Genomic DNA, 23,559 nt, shown 5'->3' with positions numbered 1-23,559 from the left:
GACTCACAATCGAAGGGTTGTGGGTTCGAGTCTCGGGCCGGCAGGAATTGTGGGTGGGGGGAGTGCATGTACAGTTCTCTCACCTCCCTCAATACCACGACTTAGGTGCCCTTGAGCAAGGCACCGAACCCCCAACTGCTCCCCGGGTGCCGCAGGATAAATGGCTGCCCACTGCTCTGGGTGTGTGCTCACAGTGTGTGTGTGTGTGTGTGTGTTCACTGCTCTGTGTGTGTGCACTTCGGATGGGTTAAATGCAGAGCACAAATTATGAGTGTGGGTCACCATACTTGGCCGAATGTCACTTATATATATATTTAACAGTGTATATGCAACCGTGTATATGCAGCAGTGTATATTTAACCGTGTATATGCAACAGTCTATATGTACAAGTTTAATTTAAAAGTGTATATTTAACAGTATATGCAGCAGTGTATATTTAACAGTATATGCAGCAGTGTATATTTAACAGTGCATATGCAACAGTGTATATCGATTGCAGTGTGTGGTTGGACAGTGGAAGGTTTGTTGATGTGAAGTTATATCTTGATAGTAATGTTTTTTTAGCTCAAGCTATGCTACGGTTAATTTACTGGTAAATTAGTATTATAAATTTTTAATTGCATCATTGATCATTCTCGCTAAAATATTTCTCATAACATGTGGTCTGTAGTTTAGTTTAAAGATGAATTATTGTGCACCTATAGCACTCCTCGCTGTCATTAAAACACAGCATGCCAAAGGAAAATTATTTAGCCTATTGTTAATAAAATTATGTAATTATTATTATTTTTTTTAAATTATGTATTTAGACTGTTTATCTCCATTTATGCGAGTGCAATATTTAATGTAAATGTGTATATCGACATGAAAACAGTTTAAAATCATTGTTTACTTCATTACTTTTCTCACTTCATGAAAAAGAGTTCGTACGCATGGTTTATAATGTCCGTACGGTGCATCCTTATTTACGCCAAGTTTATTTTTTGTAAATACCTATATGCGCGTGGAAAATTACCTGTTTCTACGGCCATTTTGTGCGTAGCCTACGCAACATTTATAAATGAGACCGAAGATTGTGCGTACGTGCTTCTCCACCCTGACTCCTCCCCGAAATCACCATTATATGGAGCTTACAACGCAGTTTTACTCGGAGCCAACGGCTCTGGTTTTACTATGCATAACCTCATCTGCATATAATTTCTATTCATTTTCCCATCCACGTGTCACCATATTTAACAGTTAATGTAGATCACATGACTAGCCGTGCCTATGATTTTAGTTACAACTAAAACATATATCATCGCTTGAACAATTTATTTTAATTCAATGAGTGAAACTCATGGCAACTTTAATCTGACAAACAATGAAACTTTTTTTTTTGGTATCGCTTTATTGCTTCATAAAGAACACACAAAATTATGTTACACAATGTGTATTAATTTATGAAATCGAAAAAAAAAAAGATTATGAAAGAAACATTTTGCACTGCAATCAATCAGCAAGGTTGACATTCACAAAACATTTGAACAAAACTAGTTTAACTTAAAAGGAACACTCCACCATTTTTGAGAATAGGCTTATTTTCCAACTCCCTTAGAGTTAAATGGTTGAGTTTTAATGTTTTCAAATTCATTCAGTCGATCTCCAGGTCTGGCGGTAGCACTTTTAGCTTAGCATAGATCATAAGATCAGATTAGACCGTTAGCATCTCGCTCAAAAATGACCAAAGAGTTTCGATATATTTCCTATTTAAAACTTGACTCTTCTGTAGTTACATCGTGTACTAAGAGCGATGGAAAATGAAAAGTTGCGATTTTCTAGGCCGATTTGGCTAGGAACTATACTCTCAATCAGGCGTAATAATCAAGGAACTTTTATGCCGCACCATGGGTGCAGCAGGCCCAATGATATTAATCCCCCCCAAAAATAGTCCCCAGCTAGTTTGTCCTGGAGAACCGCAGTCCTGCAGAGTTCAGCTCCAAACCTGAAAAAACCCCTCTCTTTTCTGTAAATTAGTAATCCTGAAGACATTGAGGAGCTTGTTCAGGTGTGTTTGATTAGGGCTGGAGCTGAACTCTGCAGGACCAAGGCTCTCCAGGACCCAACTTGCCTACCCCCAGCCAAGAAAATAGCAACTATTCATTACACAATTTTTGAGTGAGATGCTAGCAGTCTAATCCGATTCAATGATCTATGCTAAGCTAAGCTAAAAGTGCTACCTCCAGACCCGGAGATCAGCTGAATGGATTCGAAAATGGTAAAACTCAACTGTTTAACTCTAGGGGAGTCATTCAATAGACATTGTATAAACAAAACAAATACTGAAAATTATTATTATTATTGGGTAATTGGACAATGAAATGGATCTGTATTTCAGCTAATGAATGTACTGTACAAGAGTTCAGTATTTGGGATCGGTTGTCTTCAGTCACTGTCGCTCTCAGAGCTGACGTAACAGCCCTCCTCTCCCACCTCAGCCAGGAACAAGTGCCCTGATCCACAACAACATGATTAAACACACAGCATTTAAAGTGACAGAATAAAAATGCAGATTTAACTCCAATAAAAGAAATATTTAAAACGGAACTTTAAAAAATATATATTATTATTTAATTGTTTTCTTAATCTGAGTGGTTCAAAACTTGATGACAACTGGTCATACATAAGTCATCACACCTCTTTGGTTATTCGTGGTCAAAACTGACCAACCATGGGAAATAAATGAGGAAGACCCTAGCATGGAGCAAAGGGAGGGATATATACGCTCTAAATCTGGGGTTCCCAAACTTTTCAGCCCACGACCCCCAAAATAACAGTGTCATTACTTCGGGACCCCCACTTTCCTCTGAGGTGGTTAATTATTTTAAATTATTTGATTTCTGGAAATCATCTTGAGATCCCTCCTCGTGGTTTCGCGAACCCGACCCCTACTTTGGGAACCCCCGATCTAAATAACATGGAAACCCCACAAAAGTGCAGAATTTTATTGTTATTACACCCTCAGGAGATTATGGTTTAAAATTAAATTACACTGTTGGCATCCCCAATCAAACATCATCTTAGATACATATCAACTCCTCACCGTTTACAGAAGAAACACGAGTCTCATCAATGTAGTCAAATTCATAGCTGACAAATGGGCTCTGTGGATTAACAGACATGACAAAAACAGTCATTAGAAATCAAATTATAAATCCCAATTCATGTATTAAAACCCTTTCTCTGTTCTAATGAACTGTCAATATTTTAAGAAGATATAGATGGTGCCTTGTGTTTGAGGAGTGTACTCCAGTCCCGCTTTTCCTTTTTCTTCAGTTTGATCACAGGCTCATTGCATCTCATTTCCCACGAGGACTCCTCAGCGAGGATGTCACCGGACAGCTCAAGCTTTGCGTAGTAATGCCGGTCATTCACGTACCCACTGAGATTCAAATACATGAGAAATTCCCATCAAATATACACGTGTAAAAAACCATGCCAGTAATATTAAGAAAATACAGCGATTAAACTGCCTTTCTAACATGATAAAAGTTAATAAACAACTGAATAAACAGATGCTCTATGAGCATGTGACCTGTAAACGACTGCGTCTGAGTGGAATTCACACTTCTGCATCACTGGACTGATGAGCTTTATGTAGACCGTGACCAGCTCAGCCCTCTGGAACCATTTGATCTGTGGGTGAAAACTACCCGGGAAACACTTTGTGTTACTGTCAGATGTGAACGATAATCAGAGTCTCAACAGTTTCTACAATACTTCTAACTCACCTGGTAGGCTGGAATAAGAAGGCGGCTGGATTGTGGATATCATTGACTGTCTGCAATTTGTTGATGTTCAGGGCTTCACCTTTGTCTACATAATTTGGGCATAACCAAGTGTTACTATAAATGGGAACAAACAGACTAGTTGACTTCAAACTATTCCTTAGATGTGAATAAAAATGCCTGTTTCAGAGCTGGCAGGTCTGGTCGGGTTCGGAGATGAAAATCCATTCGGATCAGGGCTGAAAATTAAAAACAATGAGAAAATCAGTTATCACACACCAGAGAAGAAATCAAGAGTCAGTTCTTATTCTGAACTGGTTGAAAATAAACCAATGTAGTCTGATGACGAACAAATGACGTTCGTGTTACATAAATCAAAACAACAGAAAGAAACTGAAAAGCATCTATACTCAATGTATCCTGTAGCCTAAAGTTACACAGTATAACAAACGGAGACAAATAATAATTTAATAGATTTAAGATAAAGAAATCTTACTAATCTTGGCATAATAGTACTGGAACACACTGAAGAAGACAAAAAGAAATTCTAAAATACATGCAGGTGAGATTTTTTGAATACATCAGTTAAACAAACCTCATGATATCCATGCTTCCCTCTGAAGAATCATCATCATCATCATTACTGTCCTTCAGGTCTCCATTGCACTGGCCAGCACTGTTGTTCTGGGGGCTGATGGGAGTCTGGCTGAACTCCAGGACTGCATTATGACTGCAGACTAAATCCTTCATCTTACTGGTCAGAGCGTCTTCTATAACATCAACTCTCTGCTGTGAGGATGACGAAGGGCTTTCAAACCTGTCAAACAAAAATTTTGGTTTCTTGAAACAAAATCACTCTTTACCAAAGTAATCCTGGTTCTCTGAGATAACAGGAATTAGCATTGCGTTGAATCATGTTTTGGGGGGTGAGTTTCCATCCTCCTCCGAATACTAACACTGCAAGTTGGTAAGCCACCCCCTTGAATGTGAATCTCAAGAAGGGCTCGTGATGAGGGGCTTTTTGGATATGAAAGAAAGTGTTGACTCAATAACCACAACTGTTTTTAGCAATAACACTCTTTACTGCTCAAACACGTTCAACTACACCAGCTCCATATACAAGACCGAACTGAACTAAAAAAAAAACCTGCGCTAACCCCCCAAAATGGTGCTCTTTGCACATGCGCAGAAGATAAAACCTAACTTAACAGTAAGCACCTTTCAGATCTTTTCAGATCCTGAATGGCCGCTTCATTAAGTGTGATTCAGGAGCCTGAGATTGAGGATAGGCCTGAGCCCACCATCTTTCTTTGGTACAAGGAAATAACTGCTGTAAAGCCTAACTGGCTGTTCTCTGGTGGGAGCGTTTTGATGGCTTCCTTCACCAGGAGACGTTGCACTTCAGAGCAGAGAACATGAGCACTGTTGTCCTGAACCAAGGAAAGCAAACGAGAGTCTTCTTCGAAGGAGGTCAGGTGTCAGCTGGACTAAGCCCTTTTTCTCTTGACAGATCAAGGTGGCTTCTGCAGCTCAGGGTCCAGCGTCACTTTGGGGTGGGGGCCCTGGCACTTGGTTAAGGGGAAGTGCTTGGTAGGCTAAGGGCAAGGTCAGTTGCACTGCACAGCTCCCTAAAAGTTGCTGGATCTGGGCCGGACTCGTCCATGGCTTGGAGGAGCTTGGCCTGGAAAACTTGGGAGGACCACCATAGAGTGAAGCAGAGACCTACACTCCTGCAGGACCCAACGCAACAAGTGCGGGTGGTCAGAGACGTGTGTGTATGTGTGTGTGGGAGAATAAACTGCTTAAATTTGCACAAATGTTTAACATGCAGAAGCATATAGAGCACCGACCCCACAACTGCTCCCCGGGGGGCCGCAGCAATATGGCTGCCCACTGCTCCGGGTGCGTTCACTGATGTGTTCACGTGGATGGGTGAAATGCAGAGCACAGATTCAGAGTATGGGACACCATACTTGACTACACGTCACCAATCAGAGGTGTTTCATCTAGAATCCAATCAAATTAGAAACAAATCAGGCTTCAGTTTTCGGATGAAGATTTTCCTGCCAATCGTGATTCAATGCAATGTGGACCATTTCAAAAGGAAAATATATTTCTATTTTTTTCTATTGTGAAATGTGACCTAAATATTTCATATGGGAATGATTCACCGAGCAAGGCTGAGTGCCGAAACGTTTGATCCATACGTGCTTTTTGTATAATAAAATAAATCGACAAATCATCATAAAATACACAAGTGAGTTCGGATCCTGCATTTCCCATTTGACGTCATTATGATTTTCATTGATCTGCACACCCAAGGGTTAATTTTTTATTAAAAACAAACAACAGCAGTGAAAAACAATAACAATGAAATAAGCCTTAATGTACCTAAAAATAGGTTTGATTTTCTTGACACAAAATATAAATTTCAATTCCTTTCTATTGTAAAACATGACCAACATTTCAAGATTATTTGCATTAAAACATTAGACTGATCTGAATATTAGTAATAAACCTGTCATCGGTCAAGTGCTGGAGCATGCTTGCGTTCTCGTCTCCCTGGAAAACTCTCTTCAGCAGGTCCACATGCTGAGGATTATTGACACCAAACCCAGAGGCCAAGATCTCAGCATGGACGTTATACTCATTAATGTAGGTCTTCAGACCAGGAACACGTGTCATGCGCACCTGTGTGAAGAGAACAGATCCAGAAAAGAGCGTCAGAGTGTCTTTAGACTGGATCAGCTAAACCTTGTAAGGCAACTGATGCAAACATGTTGAACACGTACCATAGGATCAACCCAGACAGTATTTCCCACACTCATCACAAGCCTGGCCTGATGCAGCTTCCCTTTGATCTTCTGACTGATGGCTCTGGTGACCTGAAAACAGACATTTTTCTTTTCTAAAACAACCGTTTATGTACAAACTGAAGAGCTGTGTTCTTTCAGAAGGATTATTGAGACCTTCGGGTTCCAGTCCACCTCCCCATCGACGGGCTGCGCTCTGCACAGGATGATCTCCACAGCCTGGCTGGGCACAGCCTGGAACTGAGGAGGAAGCTGGAGAAGCTGGTGTGACTTCACTTCCTGTGTGCGGCCCTCATCTATGAAGCAGGCAGTGACGCTGCTGAACAGCTGCTCTCCTTTTTCCGGCAGCTCCATCACGCATACCCTAGAACCAATCAAACAATTCTTTCCCATCAACTTACATTTGATACATGTCATTTAGGAAAGAAGTGATAAAAATAAATCAGGATATAAGGCGTAGTGAGAGTGACTCCTGGTTAACGTAGTATTAAAGCGTCGTGTTCACTAGAGGGCGTCTGTGTGATTACCGGTTATAGATGTTCTCCTCTTGAATGGCGTAAAGTTCTCCCTTCAGCACTTGGACAGCACAGCGTCTCTCACTAGCGTAGTGTGCGTTCATTTCAGCAGCGAGAGTCTCGTAACAATCCTCTTTCTGGCTCACGATACGGCCAGAGTACACATTCGCTGACTTTATGCACAGCGGCAAAACCTTTTGAAAGTCAAAAGAAACATTTACAGTCAACCACTAGCAGAAGGGACACTGAGACACAATCAAAAGGTCCAGAATTAATATTCAGTGCTATTGAAAAATATGACCTGATCTCAAAACATAAAAGAACAGATTGTAAAAAGCTATTTTGTGGCATGAAAAACAAACTACCTAGTTTTCTATTTATTTTTCATTACATTATTAATTGATTTAATTCCATTTTAATCATTTTCAAATCCGTTTCATCCTTTAAAATCTATCATCTTTCCTTTTAATTACAAGTTTTGTGATTTAATACAAATGTATCAAACTGCTCAAATCATTTACTCAGTTCCTTTACTTTTCCCCTTACCTTTATTTTAGACAAATAAAGTGATATATAACAGACATATAAATTAAAACATGTATGCAAAATGTGATATTCACATTTAATGTGAATTTGTATTTAAAGAAGCAGTTTTGTGGTTTTAAAAAGATAGCTCGTACAGCTATTTGAATTTGATTACAGCCCTACTATTGATAGACTGCATTAAGCCAAAACTTGCCAAATTTCTTGACCTTCCACATTGTACAACAGATTCCCTTTTAATGATTAAATTCAGAGAAGTTATTTTAACTAACCATGATATTCCCAGAGTCAGGGTGCTTTGGCTGATCCAGGGCTTTGTTGATCATGTGTCGATCCGGACAAACTGTGCTGTCTCTGGAAAGAGGTCGCATACATTTTCAAGTTAGCAACATATGTTCACAAATGATGTATTACAATTTCTACTTGCATTTAACACTATTAAGGCCTGGTGGAAGTACTACAATGAAGCAGAGACCTGCAGAAGCCGAAGCTCTTGAGCGAGGAGCAGAGGGGTCTGTCGGTCTTCTGCTCCTCTTTGGCCTGCTGGACGCCCAGAGCGAACTGTAGCAGCTCCGGGGGCAGAAGAGCGCCGCTTCTCCTCAGGTACCGCAGGACGCCACACACGTGACGGGCGTTCAGCTCCGACAGCAGCAACACGGACTGAGCTGCAGGAGAGGAGCTCTCGGCATGATCCTGTGCGGGATGTCACGGAGCAAAGCTTACATCACACAACATTTACAAATGTCCCAAACGATTGTAGAGAACAACAGAAATCGAAGCAGGTACCATATCCGAAAGGTTTCTGAAATGCTCTGACATGCAGAACAGGCGGCTGCCGAAGAGTTTGGGGGAGCTGGGAAACCCATAATGCACCACGCACGTGGCGTCCCGGATGCCGAGAGCCTTGAGACAGTCATTGGTGGTAACTGAAGGAAGAATCAAGAGTTCAGACAAGAACCAACGCTCCCTAATATTAGCACATGATCTCGTTTGGTTATGTCTTCGCAAACCAATTCTTAACTTCTAGAAATGATGTCTGTAGTGTTTTTGTTTTTTTTGTGTATGCGACCATGAATTAATGTTATCTCGTGTGATGGTATATTATATCATGGTAATGATAAATACCTGTTTATTTATTTGTTATATGAGATTCATAGCTTTTTGTTAACCAAACAACAAATAAAGAATAAAACTTATTTACTCATTACTGACGTATAGAAGACATTTAGTTTGACGGCTTGTCATATTACAGATACTTACCCAGAATGACTTGCGTTCCACGGCTGATGTCTTTCCTCCACTGATCAATGACAAAGTCAAACTGATCCGTCACATCTTCATGAGCTTTCAGTGTGAAGACGGCAGTGTTGACCACAGCCTTGTTACAATAAACAATTTCTCATGAAATCATACTGTAGTATCGAGCATGAAAGCTAAATTTAGATTTTCACCACCACAAAGGAATGATTTTATATATTTAATCCGATTGGTGGGTCATAACTCATCCTTCACTGTGATTGGTGGAAGTCTGTACCTTATACACATGCTCGGTCTCCTCAGCGGAGTTGGTAATGATGAGGGTTTTCTGAGGCTTGGGCGGGTGGAAGTCCAGCGACCCGAGCAGAACGGAGATCTTATCGCAGTCCAGACACAGCTGAACCCTCTGAAGGTGAAACACAGACAGGAAGTCAGCGCTCAGCAGAGGGCGGGAGAGAAAGAACTCAGTTTGTGAAGACTGACCTGATGTACCCTGCCGTACAGAGCTGCCTCCTCCATCACGGTGATGATGACGGAGGGGTAGATCATGTGCTCTCTGACCAGAGCCTCAATCCCAGCGCTCCAGCGGCTGCCCACTGCGATGATCTGCCTGGGGCACGACGACCTCTCCTCTCCAGAGACCACCTTCTGGAAGTGCTTCAGGATTACTGACATCTTCACAGAGAGGTAAAGAGCCAAAACCGGTCAGGCAAATTTGAGTGTGTGCCATTTTCTAAAAATGTGCTGTCCTCTTCTCTTGTGTCACCTGCTCAGGTGCTTGTGAATACAGGACATCAGCCTCATCCAGCACCAGGTGACACAGTCTCAGGAACAGGAAGCACTGAGCATCCAGCAGCCTCATCATGGTAAACGGTGTGGTCACCAGCAACTGACCTTTATTAACATCACAGCAACATTAAAGCTAGCTTTGGCATCGGTCCAGATTCAAATGAGTTGAAACGCTCCACAATCTACTGCAGACAAATCTCACAGTTCCTCTGGATCTTGAACTTTTTGGGCTCTTCCTGGTCCACACCCAGCAGCACACTGGTGGGATGGAGGTTGTAAGTTGCTTTACTGTCCTCCAGGAGCTCCAGCACTGTCTGAACCTTCTCCCAGCCCGGACACAGGATCACGGCTATGGGCTGCAGACAGAGAGAAACTGAAGATGTAGCAGCAAAACCGGGATCAGATCATTAATAGTAAGGTGGAGCTGCACTGTATCAGAGATGTTCTGTGAAGTCTTGTGCTTACACCGTATGCTTTTTCAAACATGCTACACCAAGCCTTTTTCTTCCCAAACCACATGAAATCGGCAAAAATTAAACCCTTATTTTGTCATCATTCAATGTTATTTGATTAGATATGCCTAGAGGTGGAGCTGCACCATAGGTCCCACCAAGCCCAAACATGGAGGTGCACCAAAGGGACCAGTAAAGAGGTGGATCTGCACCATGCCAGAGATCTTCTATGAGCTCTTGTGCATATGTATAGGCTTTTCTAAACATGCTACATTCAACTGTGCCATACAAAGTTGGAAATTTGAAATGCTCATTTTGCCCTAATTTGATGTTTACACTAATATGAGGTTTCTGACCACCCCTTACAGTGGTTTGAGTGACTAAGTTGCATTAGCCACCTTTCACTTGGGCATTTAGCGTAGTATTGAATTGTAATTAGATCAACCAAGACCGATGGTAGAGGTGGAGCTGCACCATGGGGCCCCCTTGAGCTCAAAGGTGGAGCTGCACCACAGGCCCCACCAGAACCAAACATGGAGCTACACCAAAGGGACCAGTACACCCAGAGGTGGAGCTACATCATGTGGTCTCCTGAGCCCAGAGGTGAAGCGGTAGCATAATTTTTTTTAAGCCATTTAGTGTGTAACACTATTCTTCTGTGAACAACAACAGAGCATTGAATCTCACCCCAGTGCGAGCAGCGAGACTGGAGACGACAGAAACCGTCTGTAACAGCATCAGCAGAGGAGGAATATAGGACAGAGGGTTGTCTCCGCTGTGTGACACCAGTACTGTGTCAAAACCTCGTGCCACAGAGGGCCAACAGTAACTCTCTGCTACATTCGGTCCATTATACTTCCTCCACAACAGGAACTAAAACAAACAAAAACAACCTAATCAGACACAACAGGTCAAGAATCATATATTAAAATCATTAATACAACGGTCCAATTATACCTCACATTCCTCGATTTCTGTACACTTACAGCATGAAGTTAACTGAGTTGGACTGACTTTGTGACAAATAATGCAAAATGATAAATAATGCAATGATTATTCTGATATGGATAATATTAAAGCATGCTGGTCGACCTTTCTGAACTGTTCACTGATGGGTGCACGTGTCAGTTTCCGGCAGGGTTCAACACGAAGGGCAGTGTGCACTATAACTCCTAAGTGTCCCGGATTACAGCGTTCAATCTGTGAAAACCACACAAGCAAGACTGAATACCACAATACATATGAGAACTAAGAAATGATCAAATTCAGAATACAAACTACGAGGCTCTTACTTTGGCATCAAGAGACTCTTGGTCTGGATTGAGTGGATCAGGGTTTAGAAACTGCATAAGTCTGTCCACAATTAAATAAAATAAATAGTGGAATCAGATGAAAAAGACCAAGCATATCAGATTAAATAAATATGACGTTTAAGACCTGAGGGGCAATAGAAGTTTAGAATTAATGTAAAAAGCTACCTAGAAGAGGTCAGCTGATCTTCAAGACTGGGCTCTTGTGAGAGAGCTGCCACTTTCTGCTCTTCAGGGGAGTCACTCGCACTGTGAAGACACAAACATAGTAGCACAAACAAAACCACATTTTCATGTCAGTTAGTTGGGTTGCAGAATGTATAACTGGTCTCAAGTAAGTATAATGAGGCTAAGTTCAGATTCACTCAATCCCAATCAGACAAGCTTGTGTTTGGTCCTACCATGATGGTGAGCTTGCAGCTGGTGTTGAAGCAATGCTGTTATTATCAGTTTGATCAGGCTGAAAATATTAATATAATTGTCATTTCCCAGTCACTCATTTTCTGATCATTCTTCACTCGTGTACTAACTGCTTCAATTTCACAAGATAAAAAAACACATACACACATATATATATATTAGTGGTGGGCCATTATCAGCGTTAACGTGCTGCGTTAACGTGAGACTCTTATCGGACGATAAAAAAAATATCGCCGTTAATCTATTCTCAAAGTTGGGTTGGGAGCTGGGTCTATACTACGTGAACTATGATGACTTTCACCTATGTCGAGAGCGCATTATTGTAGCGCGAAAGTACATCGCACGCGGGAACTGGGCGCGCGCTCTCAGATACACGTTGCTCTTGTAAGAATGTTCTCTGGGCTCGCTCAGAGAGTATGCAACGTTTATCTGAGAGCGCGCGCCAAGTTTCCGCGCACGAGCAGAGAGATTCGCGCTCGCGCATTATATTAATGTACTTTCACGCTACAATAATGCGCTCTCGACATTTGACAGGGAAATAACCATAGACTGTATAAAAACAGGAAATAACGCCATATTTTGGAAACAGGAGATGAGCCCCTGGTCTAATGCACCACCTATCTTGAGAAACCCGTTCTCAAAGACTTAACGTTACTTTTAGTCATTATTTTATTTGGGTAACACGCATATTCTGAATGCCTTCGGCAGAATTCAAATGAGCCATTTTAATCTAGATTAATTCCAAGATTACAGTGAAATTAATCTAGATAAAAAAAATTAATCTATGCCCACCACTAATATATATATATATATATATGTGTGTGTGCGTGTGTGTGTGTGTATTAGGGGTGTAACGGTACGCAAAAATCACGGTTCAGTACGTACCTCGGTTTTAAAGTCACGGTTCGGTTCATTTTCGGTACAGTAAGGGAAAGAAATGCAAACACTAAACTGCAGGTTGTTTATTACTATAAACTTTTTTTTAACAATGTTTTTTTTTTTTTTTAAATACTTTTTAATAATATATATATAAAATAAAAAAAGAATAAGAAATAAAATACTGCTGCAAAGTTCTCCACTAAATAAAATACTCTCAGTCTCAAACCAATATCACATAATAAAATATAATGAAAAATAGAAATAAATAACTATGATTACAGTGCAGCATTACCAACCCCAGCTTGTAGGCCTGCTCATATTAAAAAAATATATATAAATTTTCCAAAGTGTAAAGTGCAGCATCAACAGTTTCAGTTTTTAGACCTGCTCAGATTTCGGTATTGCGTTGGACCGATCAGAATTAAGAGCAAAGGTCTGTTTAAATGCCGACGGGAGCTGCGTTTGAATTACAATCGTTTTTTCCCTAGTTGTAGTGATGTTCACACTCGCGTGATGCCTTTTGAAAACCTTAGGCTGGTGACACACTGGCATATTGCACCTGTCAAACATAGTCTATTTTGCCGTCAATACTGTTGACGGTGTCCTTTATCAGTAGGCTTTATATTTATGCTCAACATGAAGTATACATATTGTTGTCGTGAAGACAAGATCCTCCCCCAAGATGTCACCTACAGTAGCAGCAGCAGCAGCGCGCCAGGCATGATTCTGGTGTGTAAAGACACAGAAAACGTGAAGCAGCCGTCACACAACTGACACGCAGCAGAAACGCCACGCTCACGCCATGCAGGATTGCATTCGGTCATTCGGTACACACGTGCACCGTACCGAGAGTCCTGTACCGAAACGGTCCGGTACGAATACACGTACCGTTACACCCCTAGTGTGTGTGTATATATATATATATATATATGTGTGTGTGTATATATTTATATAAGTAATAAAGTTTTGAAAGACACATCAGTACTTACTTGAGGAATCTGCTTTGAATGTGAAAGTGTGTCAAACATGTATCTGTGAAAAGAAAAACTAATATTTACTAAACTATTTTGTTGGCAAGTTAACTTAGTTTGTGTATTTAAGTTTGGATTGACACCTGACTTAATGAAGATGGTAATTCAATCAAAAACTCCATTATACACGAGTAATGACTTAAGTCAGGAGGGATGAGGTGCAGGTGGAAGTCTTACGGAGGCTTGTGTATGCGAGTCTGACCACAGCATTCATCTCTGAAGATGTCAGTGGCCTCCGCTCTGATACGCCATCCTCTGCCAATCTGATCAAACCAGAAATTAAGAGACACTTTAACTGGCAGACACACAAACGCACACTGCCATATCACTATAAACGAACACTCACAGTATCGGTTCCAGCATTGCGGGTCAGTTTTGGAGCTCGAGGTGGCATGTGTGCTTCCTCTGACACCTGTGGTTTCTGCTTTTCCGAATGAGAAACTTCATCTATTTCTAAATGAGAAACAAAGTAAATGTAGTGTGATTAATCATTTAAAAAAAAAAAAGCAAAAAAGTAATACACATGATATAAACCCCTTTAATAACTGATGTTCACTAATTTTGTCTAACCCTTGTGTATGTATGTTTATATATATATATATATATCTATATATTCATTAATTAATTCGCTTGACCTGTCTGTGGACCATCTTTCCGCTCTTTTCTGATGGGAATATCTGGAGGTGGAGGTTTGATAGGACAGCGTCCTTTCATTTCTAGGAGCTGGTGAGGACTGGAGTAGATGTCCCACGCCAGGCTGATAGGAGTGCGATCTCCATTCCTGTTCCCTTCCAGCGCACTGGACTCCTCTCTCATGAAACAAGCAAATTTCTTTGCGACGAGCTCATCGTTTACACAGATCTACAAAATCACAGTGAATCGCAACATAACATTTAACCCAAATCATTTGCAGTCCATCTCGCTTCTTCAAATTCCTGCTCAGGACAACTCTGTGATTTGAGGATGGCAAAATAATGTCATGTAAACATATTTTACCTTTGTATTGTTGACAGTCAAGTAGAGTTCAATGGCAGAGCAGCCTAACTGGGTTTCACACAGAACGGCTTCAACCAGAGTCGACACTAAAAACAAGCAGAGCCTGAAAAATCAATACTTACTGACAGTAAGCATGAGCTGGACAAACCAAAGCACACTTTTACCTTGTAATAGATTGTGCAGGTATTTTGTGGCAGAGCTGTCCCATGTTGAAGATGGACTGAGATCAAGACCGATACAAACAGTGGCTCAGAATGCATGCATGAATATTGATGCAAAAAGGTTTCTTCAGGAGATCTGACTTACACAAGCTCTGCTGTGTTTTCTGCGATGGGCACCTGTAGTGTCATTGGACGAATTCCAGCCAATTTAAAGCGTCTCACTCTGAAAGGCAGCTGCAGGAACCTCTCAAGAGGAGATCTTACACTGAGAGAAAAAACACTCTATAAACCCAAGCGCTAATGTAATGTGGATGTCCTGTGGATGAACTGTTGTAGCAACTCAGTGTAATAACTGCACATACTGTAATAAGTATTACATTATTCATTTGATAAAATGTTTTATCAAATGTAAAATAACATTGCATATTTGATTATTAAAAATGAATCCTTATTAAAAGTTACAAAAAGCTATTCAATCAAGAGCACTGAATATTTCCTAGTATTTTGTTGTTTGATGAACATTAAGAAAGTGGTGTCACTTTAAGACAATGCACGGATCCAGTACACAGAGACTGCACATTCAGCCGACTATTAGACTGCTGGGATCCTCACCAAGATGGGCATTTGACATCATTTTTCAAGTACAAGTCTTGAACGAGGACTCTGTATTTGTGTGCTCTCTGAGACATGGATTCGGCGCTTAAGATGAAGCTTCTCATTCGCATCTTCTGGCTCTAGTTAATATTGTAACTGGCAAGGATTAATGAGTTTAGTTTAAACACAGATAGAAACGTGTGCTGTTCAGGTCTCACATGCACACGGCTTCAATGACTCATATGGTCCTTGCATTGAACAAAGTGTGTATCCATGTTCTCTTTGTTTTTTTGTTCGCTGTTTTTATAATCTATTGGGAAGCCAGAATGGATATATATCAACAAAAACATACATTAGCCTAACTCTATCTGTTTTACATGTTATTTTTAACAAACCATTTTACAGATGTGGTCAGATTTCAGTTGAACTGCGTTGCAAGTGGATGCTGAACCGTCAGGTTCGATTTTTTACTGAGAATCGTTATACCCCTATTATATATATATATATATATATATATATATATATATATATATATATATATATATATATATATATATATATATATATATATATATATATATATACACACACACACTGTTTATTTTATTTTTAATATAACATATACATTTTCCTTAAATCATCCTGGCAAACCATTTTTTATGTCTCGCAACCATAGACTGCCATAGACATAAAAACATGGACCCAGTGTCCATGACGTCACCCATAGACTCTTGAATTCAAAGTGTGCAGAGCAGGCCATCACCATCTTGGCGGCGCGTCACCGAACGACTCTCACGGACAATCGAAAATGGGTAAAAAGGCGGGAGCTATTTGCTGAAGCCACGCCCACATGCTCGACGGCAGTGTCAGCAGCAACAATCCACCTGTCACTCAAGTGGCCACGCCCTTAATTATGCAGAACTTTAAGTCTTAATATAATTTAAATGGATGAGTTGTAAAAATAATTCACCCCCCTCACAGTTGTTATGAAGAGCAAAATTAGCTATATAGACCAAAATAATTTTTTTGCACCAAGCTGTAAACATGTTTTTTCCTGCTGTAAAGTTTTGCATTTTAACATGGGGAGTCTATGGGACTGAGTTTTTTTTAGTCACTTCTGTGTTGGGCTCACGAGAGAGAGTGGGAGGTTGGCGCTCGCTCGCAACCCACCCATTGTTTTTAAATCAACCATTTAAATAAGCATATTTACATAAAGGAGACACTTCGTTTTTTAAATTTAGTGCATTCAACTTTAAATGTGTTTTTGGGTTAAACCGACTCAAAATGACAGAGCATGTCAATCATACAATTAGTACGATTTTTATAAAAATGTTGGGTTCACAATGTAGCCTAATAAGCCTTTTAATGTAATACCTTATTTTACATAAAACTATTTTACGCTTTGTGCTCAAATTTATTATACTGAAAAATAATTTCTACATTGTAATCACTGATTTACATAATGTGCTGGTATTACCTCATGAAAGTTGTAAGCATTTTTATTATGAGCCCAAGATTTTATTACGTTTTGAGAAAATTACATGATAAATATTTTATAACATTAACAATGTAATACTTAATGATTTTCTACAGCTGTGCTTTATCAGATACAAACTGCAAAACGTCTCGTACTCATCTGCTCTGACGATGATGCGATCTCCGTGGTCTAATAACAAGCACCAAGCCTGAGTGTCCCCCGTCCCCTGAAAGACCGACTCGACTACCGCTCGACACCAACTCTTCAGATCCAGACTGAACACCACACACACCTGAGGGAGGAGACAGGTCAGCTGACAGATCAATCATCTGAGAGCAGACAGGCATTATTCAAAGCCATTACATCAAACAGCGTCAACACACTCTCTCAAAACATTCTCTTATTCTACCCTCTTTAAATGAACTCCAACGTTTTAGTTGAAGATTTACATAAATGCACATTTGTGACATAAACGGTCACCTTTTTTAAGTTTTGGTTTTTAATCAACTGTTTTCCATTACATCATTTTGAGTCAGTTAAGTTCATTTATTAGACAACTCAATATCCATCTTCTATCATATCTATATTCTGAAATGGCATACCAGCCCCTCCTTCAGTTCAGCAGGCTTTAGTTTTTGAACGTCCAGGTCGACATCATGGTAGAAGAGGTTCATTTTCACTCTCAGGTTCTCATAATCCTCCGGACTGTCCGGCTGAATGCCTGGTCCTTTCAGAACTCGAGCCCACAGACATCCTGGATCTTCAATCTGACAAAAAACAGAGTGTGTGCGTGCTATATACCAACTGATCACTGGAGTAGATAGAATATTTATTAAATCTTTGCAATAAAAGCTTCTGACAGCTTTGTGTTTTAATTACCATATACAGTCGTGGCCAAAAGTTTTGAGAATTACATAAATATTGGAAATTGGAAAAGTTGCTGCTTAAGTTTTTATAATAGCAATTTGCATATACTCCAGAATGTTATGAAGAGTGATCAGATGAATTGCATAGTCCTTCTTTGCCATGAAAATTAACTTAATCCCAAAAAAACCTTTCCACTGCATTGCATTGCTGTCATTAAAGGACCTGCTGAGATCATTTCAGTAATCGTCTTGTTAACTCAGGTGAGAATGTTGACGAGCACAAGGCTGGAGATCATTATGTCAGGCTGATTGGGTTAGAATGGCAGACTTGACATGTTAAAAGGAGGGTGATGCTTGAAATCATTGTTCTTCCATTGTTAACCATGGTGACCTGCAAAGAAACGCGTGCAGCCATCATTGCGTTGCATAAAAATGGCTTCACAGGCAAGGATATTGTGGCTACTAAGATTGCACCTAAATCAACAATTTATAGGATCATCAAGAACTTCAAGGGAAGAGGTTCAATTCTTGTAAAGAAGGCTTCAGGGCGTCCAAGAAAGTCCAGCAAGCGCCAGGATCGTCTCCTAAAGAGGATTCAGCTGCGGGATCGGAGTGCCACCAGCGCAGAGCTTGCTCAGGAATGGCAGCAGGCAGGTGTGAGCGCATCTCCACGCACAGTGAGGCCAAGACTTCTGGAAGATGGGCTGGTGTCAAGAAGGGCAGCAAAGAAGCCACTTCTCTCCAAAAAAAAACATCAGGGACAGATTGATCTTCTGCAGAAAGTATAATGAATGGACTGCTGAGGACTGGGGCAAAGTCATATTCTCCGATGAAGCCCCTTTCCGATTGTTTGGGGCATCTGGAAAAAGGCTTGTCCGGAGAAGAAAAGGTGAGCGCTACGATCAGTCCTGTGTCATGCCAACAGTAAAGCATCCTGACACCATTCATGTGTTGGGTTGCTTCTCATCCAAGGGAGTGGGCTCACTCACAATTCTGCCCAAAAACACAGCCATGAATAAAGAATGGTACCAAAACACCCTCCAACAGCAACTTCTTCCAACAATCCAACAACAGTTTGGTGAAGAACAATGCATTTTCCAGCACGATGGAGCACCGTGCCATAAGGCAAAAGTGATAACTAAGTGGCTCGGGGACCAGAATGTTGAAATTTTGGGTCCATGGCCTGGAAACTCCCCAGATCTTAATCCCATTGAGAACTTGTGGTCAATCCTCAAGTGGCGGGTGGACAAACAAAAACCCACTAATTCTGACAAACTCCAAGAAGTGATTATGAAAGAATGGGTTGCTATCAGTCAGGATTTGGTCCAGAAGTTGATTGAGAGCATGCCCAGTCAAAATGCAGAGGTCCTGAAAAAGAAGGGCCAACACTGCAAATACTGACTCTTTGCATAAATGTCATGTAATTGTCGATAAAAGCCTTTTAAACGTATGAACTGCTTGTAATTATATTTCAGTACATCACAGAAAAAACTGAAACAAAGATCTAAAAGCAGTTTCGCAGCAAACTTTTTGAAAACTAATATTTATGTAATTCTCAAAACTTTTGGCCACGACTGTACACACAATTTTTTTTTAAAGATACAAAAGGAAGATAGCTTTCATTTCAATGTGCTTTAAAGGAATACTCCACCCCAAAATGAATATTTTGTCATTAATCACTTACACCAATGTCGTTCCAAACCCATAAAGTTTTGTTCGTCTTTGGAACACAATTTAAGATATTTTGGATGAAAACTGGGAGGCTTGTGACTGTCCCATAGACTGCCAAATAAATAACAGTGTCAAGTTCCAAGAAAGTATTAAAAGCATCGTCAGAATACTCCATTTGCTATCAGTGATTCAGCTGTAATGTTATGAAGTTACGATAATACATTTTTGTATGCTAAGAAAACAAAACTAACAACTTACTTCATTTTTTCTCCTCTGTCTCTCTCCAAATTTATCCTTGTGGTGTGGCTGACACAGAAGAGCATACACCATCTGCGTACTTCTCAGGTTTGTCAAAATGGCACTACGCTGATTTGGAGAGACACAGAGGAGAGGAATTGTCTTCTTTGTGTACAAACAGTATTCTTGTAGCTTCATAATGTTACGGTTAAACCACTGATGGCAGATGGACTATTATGACGATGCTTTTCATACTTTCCTGGACCTTTACACTGTTATTTACTTGGCAGTCTATGAGATAGTCACAAGCATCCCGGGTTTCATCCAAAATATCTTTAATTGTGTTCCAAAGACAAACAAAACTTTAACGGACTTGGAACGACATGGGGGTTAGTGAAAAATCACACTTTTCATTTTGGGGTGGAGTATCCTTTTATGGCAAAAACAGCATAATGCTCAATGGTGTCTCAAGAGACATTGCAGGTGCTGGTCATATAATTAGAACATCATCAAAAAGTTGATTTCACTAATTCCATTTAATATTCATTCAATCCACACAGACTGATATATTTCAAATATTTATTTCTTTTAGTTTTGATGATTATAACTGACAACTAAGGAAAATACCAAATTCAGTATCTCAGAAAATTTGAATATTGTGAAAAAAGGTTCAATATTGAAGACACCTGGTGCCACACTCTAATCACTAATTAACTAAAAACACCTGCAAAGATCTTTTAAGTGGTCTCTCAGTCTAGTTCTGTAGGCTACACAATCATGGGGAAGACTGCTGACTTGACAGTTGTCCAAAAGACGACTATTGACACCTTGCACAAGGAGGGCAAGACACAAAAGGTCATTGCAAAAGAGGCTGGCTGTTCACAGAGCTCTGTGTCCAAGCACATTAATAGAGAGGCGAAGGGAAGGAAAAAATGTGGTAGAAAAAAAAAAAGTGTACAAGCAATAGGGATTACCGCACCCTGGAGAGGATTGTGAAACAAAACCCATTAAAAAAATGTGGGGGAGATTCACAAAGAGTGGACTGCAGCTGGAGTCAGTGCTTCAAGAACTACTACACACAGACGTATACAGGACATGGGTTTCAGCTGTCGCATTCCTGGTGTCAAGCCACTCTTGAACAACAGACAGCATCAGAAGCGTCTAACTTCAAAAAGGACTGGACTGCTGCTGAGTGGTCCAAAGTTATGTGCTCTGATGAAAGTAAATTTTACATTTCCTTTGGAAATCAGGGTCCCAGAGTCTTGAGGAAGAGAGAAGAGGCACACAATACACGTTGCTTGAGGTCCAAGGTCAACACAGCCGTATACCAGGAAGTTTTAGAGCACTTCATGCTTCCTGCTGCTGACCAACTTTATGGAGATGCAGATTTCATTTTCCAACAGGACTTGGCCCCAACACACAGTGCCAAAGCTACCAGTACCTGGTTTAAGGACCATGGTATTCCTGTTCTTAATTGGCCAGCAAACTCGCCTGACCTTAACCCTATAGAAAATCTATGGGATATTGTGAAGAGGAAGATGCGCTATGCCAGACCCAGCAATGCAGAAGAGCTGAAGGCCACTATCAGAGCAACCTGGGCTCTCATAACACCTGAGCAGTGCCACAGACTGATCGACTCCATGCCACACCACACTGTTGCAGTATTTTCTAAAAATCTTTTCTTTGTATTAGTCTTAAGTAATATCCTAATTTTCTGAGATACTGAATTTGGGATTTTCCTTAGTTGTCAGTTATAATCATCAAAATTAAAAGAAATAAACATTTGAAATATATCAGTCTGTGTGTAATGAATGAATATAATATACAAGTTTCACTTTTTGAATGGAATTAGTGAAATAAATCATCTTTTTGATGATATTCTAATTACATGACCAGCACCTGTATGCCATTTTAACAAAGTGGAGACTGGGCACTGGATGTGCTGAACCTTTTTTCGTTATTTATGTAATACATATGTAAATGAATATATGAAACATTTTGGGGATGAATAATTAAAGGGTTGTCCATGTCCAGAAAGCTAATAAAAACATCATCAAAGTAGTCCATGTGACATCAGAGGGTCAGTTAGAATTTGTTGAAGCATCGAAAAAACACTTTGGTCCAAAAATAGCAAAAATTACAACTTATGGGTCTGTTGTGAGTGTGGTTGCTGTGACAGTTGACGTACAACGCTGCTGATGTGTTTTCTGGCGCACCCAATAATAAAAATAACACATCAGCAGCGTGTTTTTATACAGTCTATGGTAAATACATTTAAAAATTGTTGAATAAAGTAATTATTTTGTTTTCTTCGTGTACAAAAAGGTATTGTCGTCGCTTCATTAAGTTACAGTTGAACCACTGATGGCACATGGACTATTCTGACGATGCTTTTCATACTTTCCTGGACCTTGACAATTATTTATTTGGCAGTCTATGGGACAGTCACAAGCCTCCCGATTTTCATCCAAAATATCTTAAATCTTATTCTGAAGACGAAAAAAGCTTTTACAGGTTTGGAACGACATGGGGGTATAGTGATTAATGACAAAACTTTCATTTTGGGGTGGAGTATCCTTTTAAGGCAAAAAACAGCATAATGCTCAATGGTGTCTCAGGAGATATAATGACATTTTAAAAAAGTGGAAGTGGAAAAGACTGAATAATTAAATTATTAGAAATAAGCCAATACTGTGCTGCCTACTGTAAAGCACTCCAGGGCAAATACGTAAATATCTTGTCATAAATTGTTTGAAAATATCCCCTAGCCTTTTTTTCTTTTTGTAAACAATTATCAGTGTTACATATGACATCCCAGCAAGAGCCTTACTATTTGGGCTATTATAATTTATTAAAAGCATAAAAACACTTGCTTTACTTGTTTATAAAACAATTTACTAGACTTTTCATCTGCTTTGACTTGATGTACTTCTACATAAAACGCAAATAGAAATGAATACCATATAAGCATAAAAATGACAAAACCAAAACATTTTAAAAACAACTTGAAATAATGAACAATAGTATCTTTACAATACTAAAATAATACTGGTTGCTTCGTATCTGATAGAAACGGCCATCATGTAGTGCTCTACCTTGATTATTTGTATTTCTAACATTTCTCAGATTTCCACAGCAAAGTCTGCAAAAGAGTGAAAAAGAATAAGATACTCATAAAGTTCATACTTCACAAGACATCAACATGATGGAAAATGTATATCCAGTGTGAAATACTATGTACATCTCATGAATAGTTTTTTTGGGATGATCTTAGTGACTAAAAATATATATATAAAAAAAATCACAGAGGGCAATTTCTCCTAGCCTTTGTAAAAAGACTAAAGGACAAATTAGGAGACCACCCTCAAAGACATTACTTCTGCAAAAGAGAGCAACATACGTTAGCTAACGTTAGATGAGCTATGTTTTTACAAAGACAGTTAAATAAACTTCGTTGTTGTAGTTTTAAATGCCAGTCAAATTTGTATTATTTGTAGAAATATATGGCATCACATCACCCATCAAAATGGTCCAAATGAAGTCTTGTAAGACTGTTTTGGATGACAAAGACTCACAGCGTGTTTTCTGTCAAAGTCTGGTTCAGCCGATGAGTTTAGGACGGGACAATCTGTTAAACAGGACAAATTCGGAGTAAGTTACCTGTTGGGAAAATAGTCGATAGTTAAAGTAAATCCACACTAACACGGTTTTGCCGTTGCAAATTTAAAAATGCCCAAAGCCTCCGTTATTGCTAATAACATCATGAACTAGCAAGAACTA

General features: G+C 39.8%; 2 protein-coding genes across 2 annotated transcripts; both read right to left on the bottom strand.

Moving 5' to 3' along the window:
* Nucleotides 1-2,336: 2,336 nt before the first annotated feature.
* On the bottom strand, nucleotides 2,337-3,860 carry LOC132133368 (putative ATP-dependent RNA helicase TDRD12; the record flags this gene model as incomplete). Its single annotated transcript, XM_059546156.1, has 5 exons — nucleotides 2,337-2,493; nucleotides 3,084-3,144; nucleotides 3,269-3,422; nucleotides 3,576-3,689; nucleotides 3,772-3,860. Coding segments are annotated over 5 exons (486 nt in total), but the record flags the coding sequence as incomplete, so codon positions are not given.
* A 53-nt stretch (nucleotides 3,861-3,913) lies between these two features.
* Nucleotides 3,914-22,929, bottom strand: tdrd12 (tudor domain containing 12). The gene is made up of 29 exons (XM_059546536.1): nucleotides 22,875-22,929; nucleotides 17,608-17,772; nucleotides 17,161-17,297; nucleotides 15,080-15,199; nucleotides 14,938-14,993; nucleotides 14,774-14,859; nucleotides 14,413-14,638; nucleotides 14,124-14,230; nucleotides 13,955-14,040; nucleotides 13,736-13,778; nucleotides 11,849-11,907; nucleotides 11,616-11,696; nucleotides 11,430-11,490; nucleotides 11,230-11,337; nucleotides 10,825-11,010; nucleotides 9,888-10,041; nucleotides 9,663-9,790; nucleotides 9,380-9,571; nucleotides 9,174-9,302; nucleotides 8,900-9,017; nucleotides 8,426-8,565; nucleotides 8,115-8,332; nucleotides 7,912-7,993; nucleotides 7,109-7,290; nucleotides 6,738-6,945; nucleotides 6,561-6,653; nucleotides 6,287-6,459; nucleotides 4,364-4,585; nucleotides 3,914-4,007 (listed from the first exon to the last, which is right to left on the bottom strand). Exons 1-29 carry the CDS (start codon nucleotides 22,896-22,898, stop codon nucleotides 3,929-3,931), a joined length of 3,663 nt encoding a protein of 1,220 aa, XP_059402519.1. The 5' UTR covers nucleotides 22,899-22,929; the 3' UTR covers nucleotides 3,914-3,928.
* Nucleotides 22,930-23,559: the final 630 nt, after the last annotated feature.

The sequence above is a fragment of the Carassius carassius genome, chromosome 50 (genome assembly GCF_963082965.1).
Source record: "Carassius carassius chromosome 50, fCarCar2.1, whole genome shotgun sequence".
In the NCBI taxonomy this organism is placed as follows: Eukaryota; Metazoa; Chordata; class Actinopteri; order Cypriniformes; family Cyprinidae; genus Carassius; species Carassius carassius.
This window is presented reverse-complemented; position numbering and strand designations above follow the sequence as displayed.

What these genes read in the sequence shown, in the direction of transcription:
- tdrd12 (XM_059546536.1), bottom strand. Translation starts at nt 22,898, where the DNA reads ATGTTAGAAATACAAATAATCAAG. An exon ending in TGACTGTCAACAATACAAAG is followed by an intron (nt 14,639 to 14,773) that starts GTAAAATATGTT and finishes GTGATTTTGTAG; the next exon opens with ATCTGTGTAAACGATGAGCT. An exon ending in ACTCGCATACACAAGCCTCC is followed by an intron (nt 13,779 to 13,954) that starts GTAAGACTTCCA and finishes TTCTTTTCACAG; the next exon opens with ATACATGTTTGACACACTTT.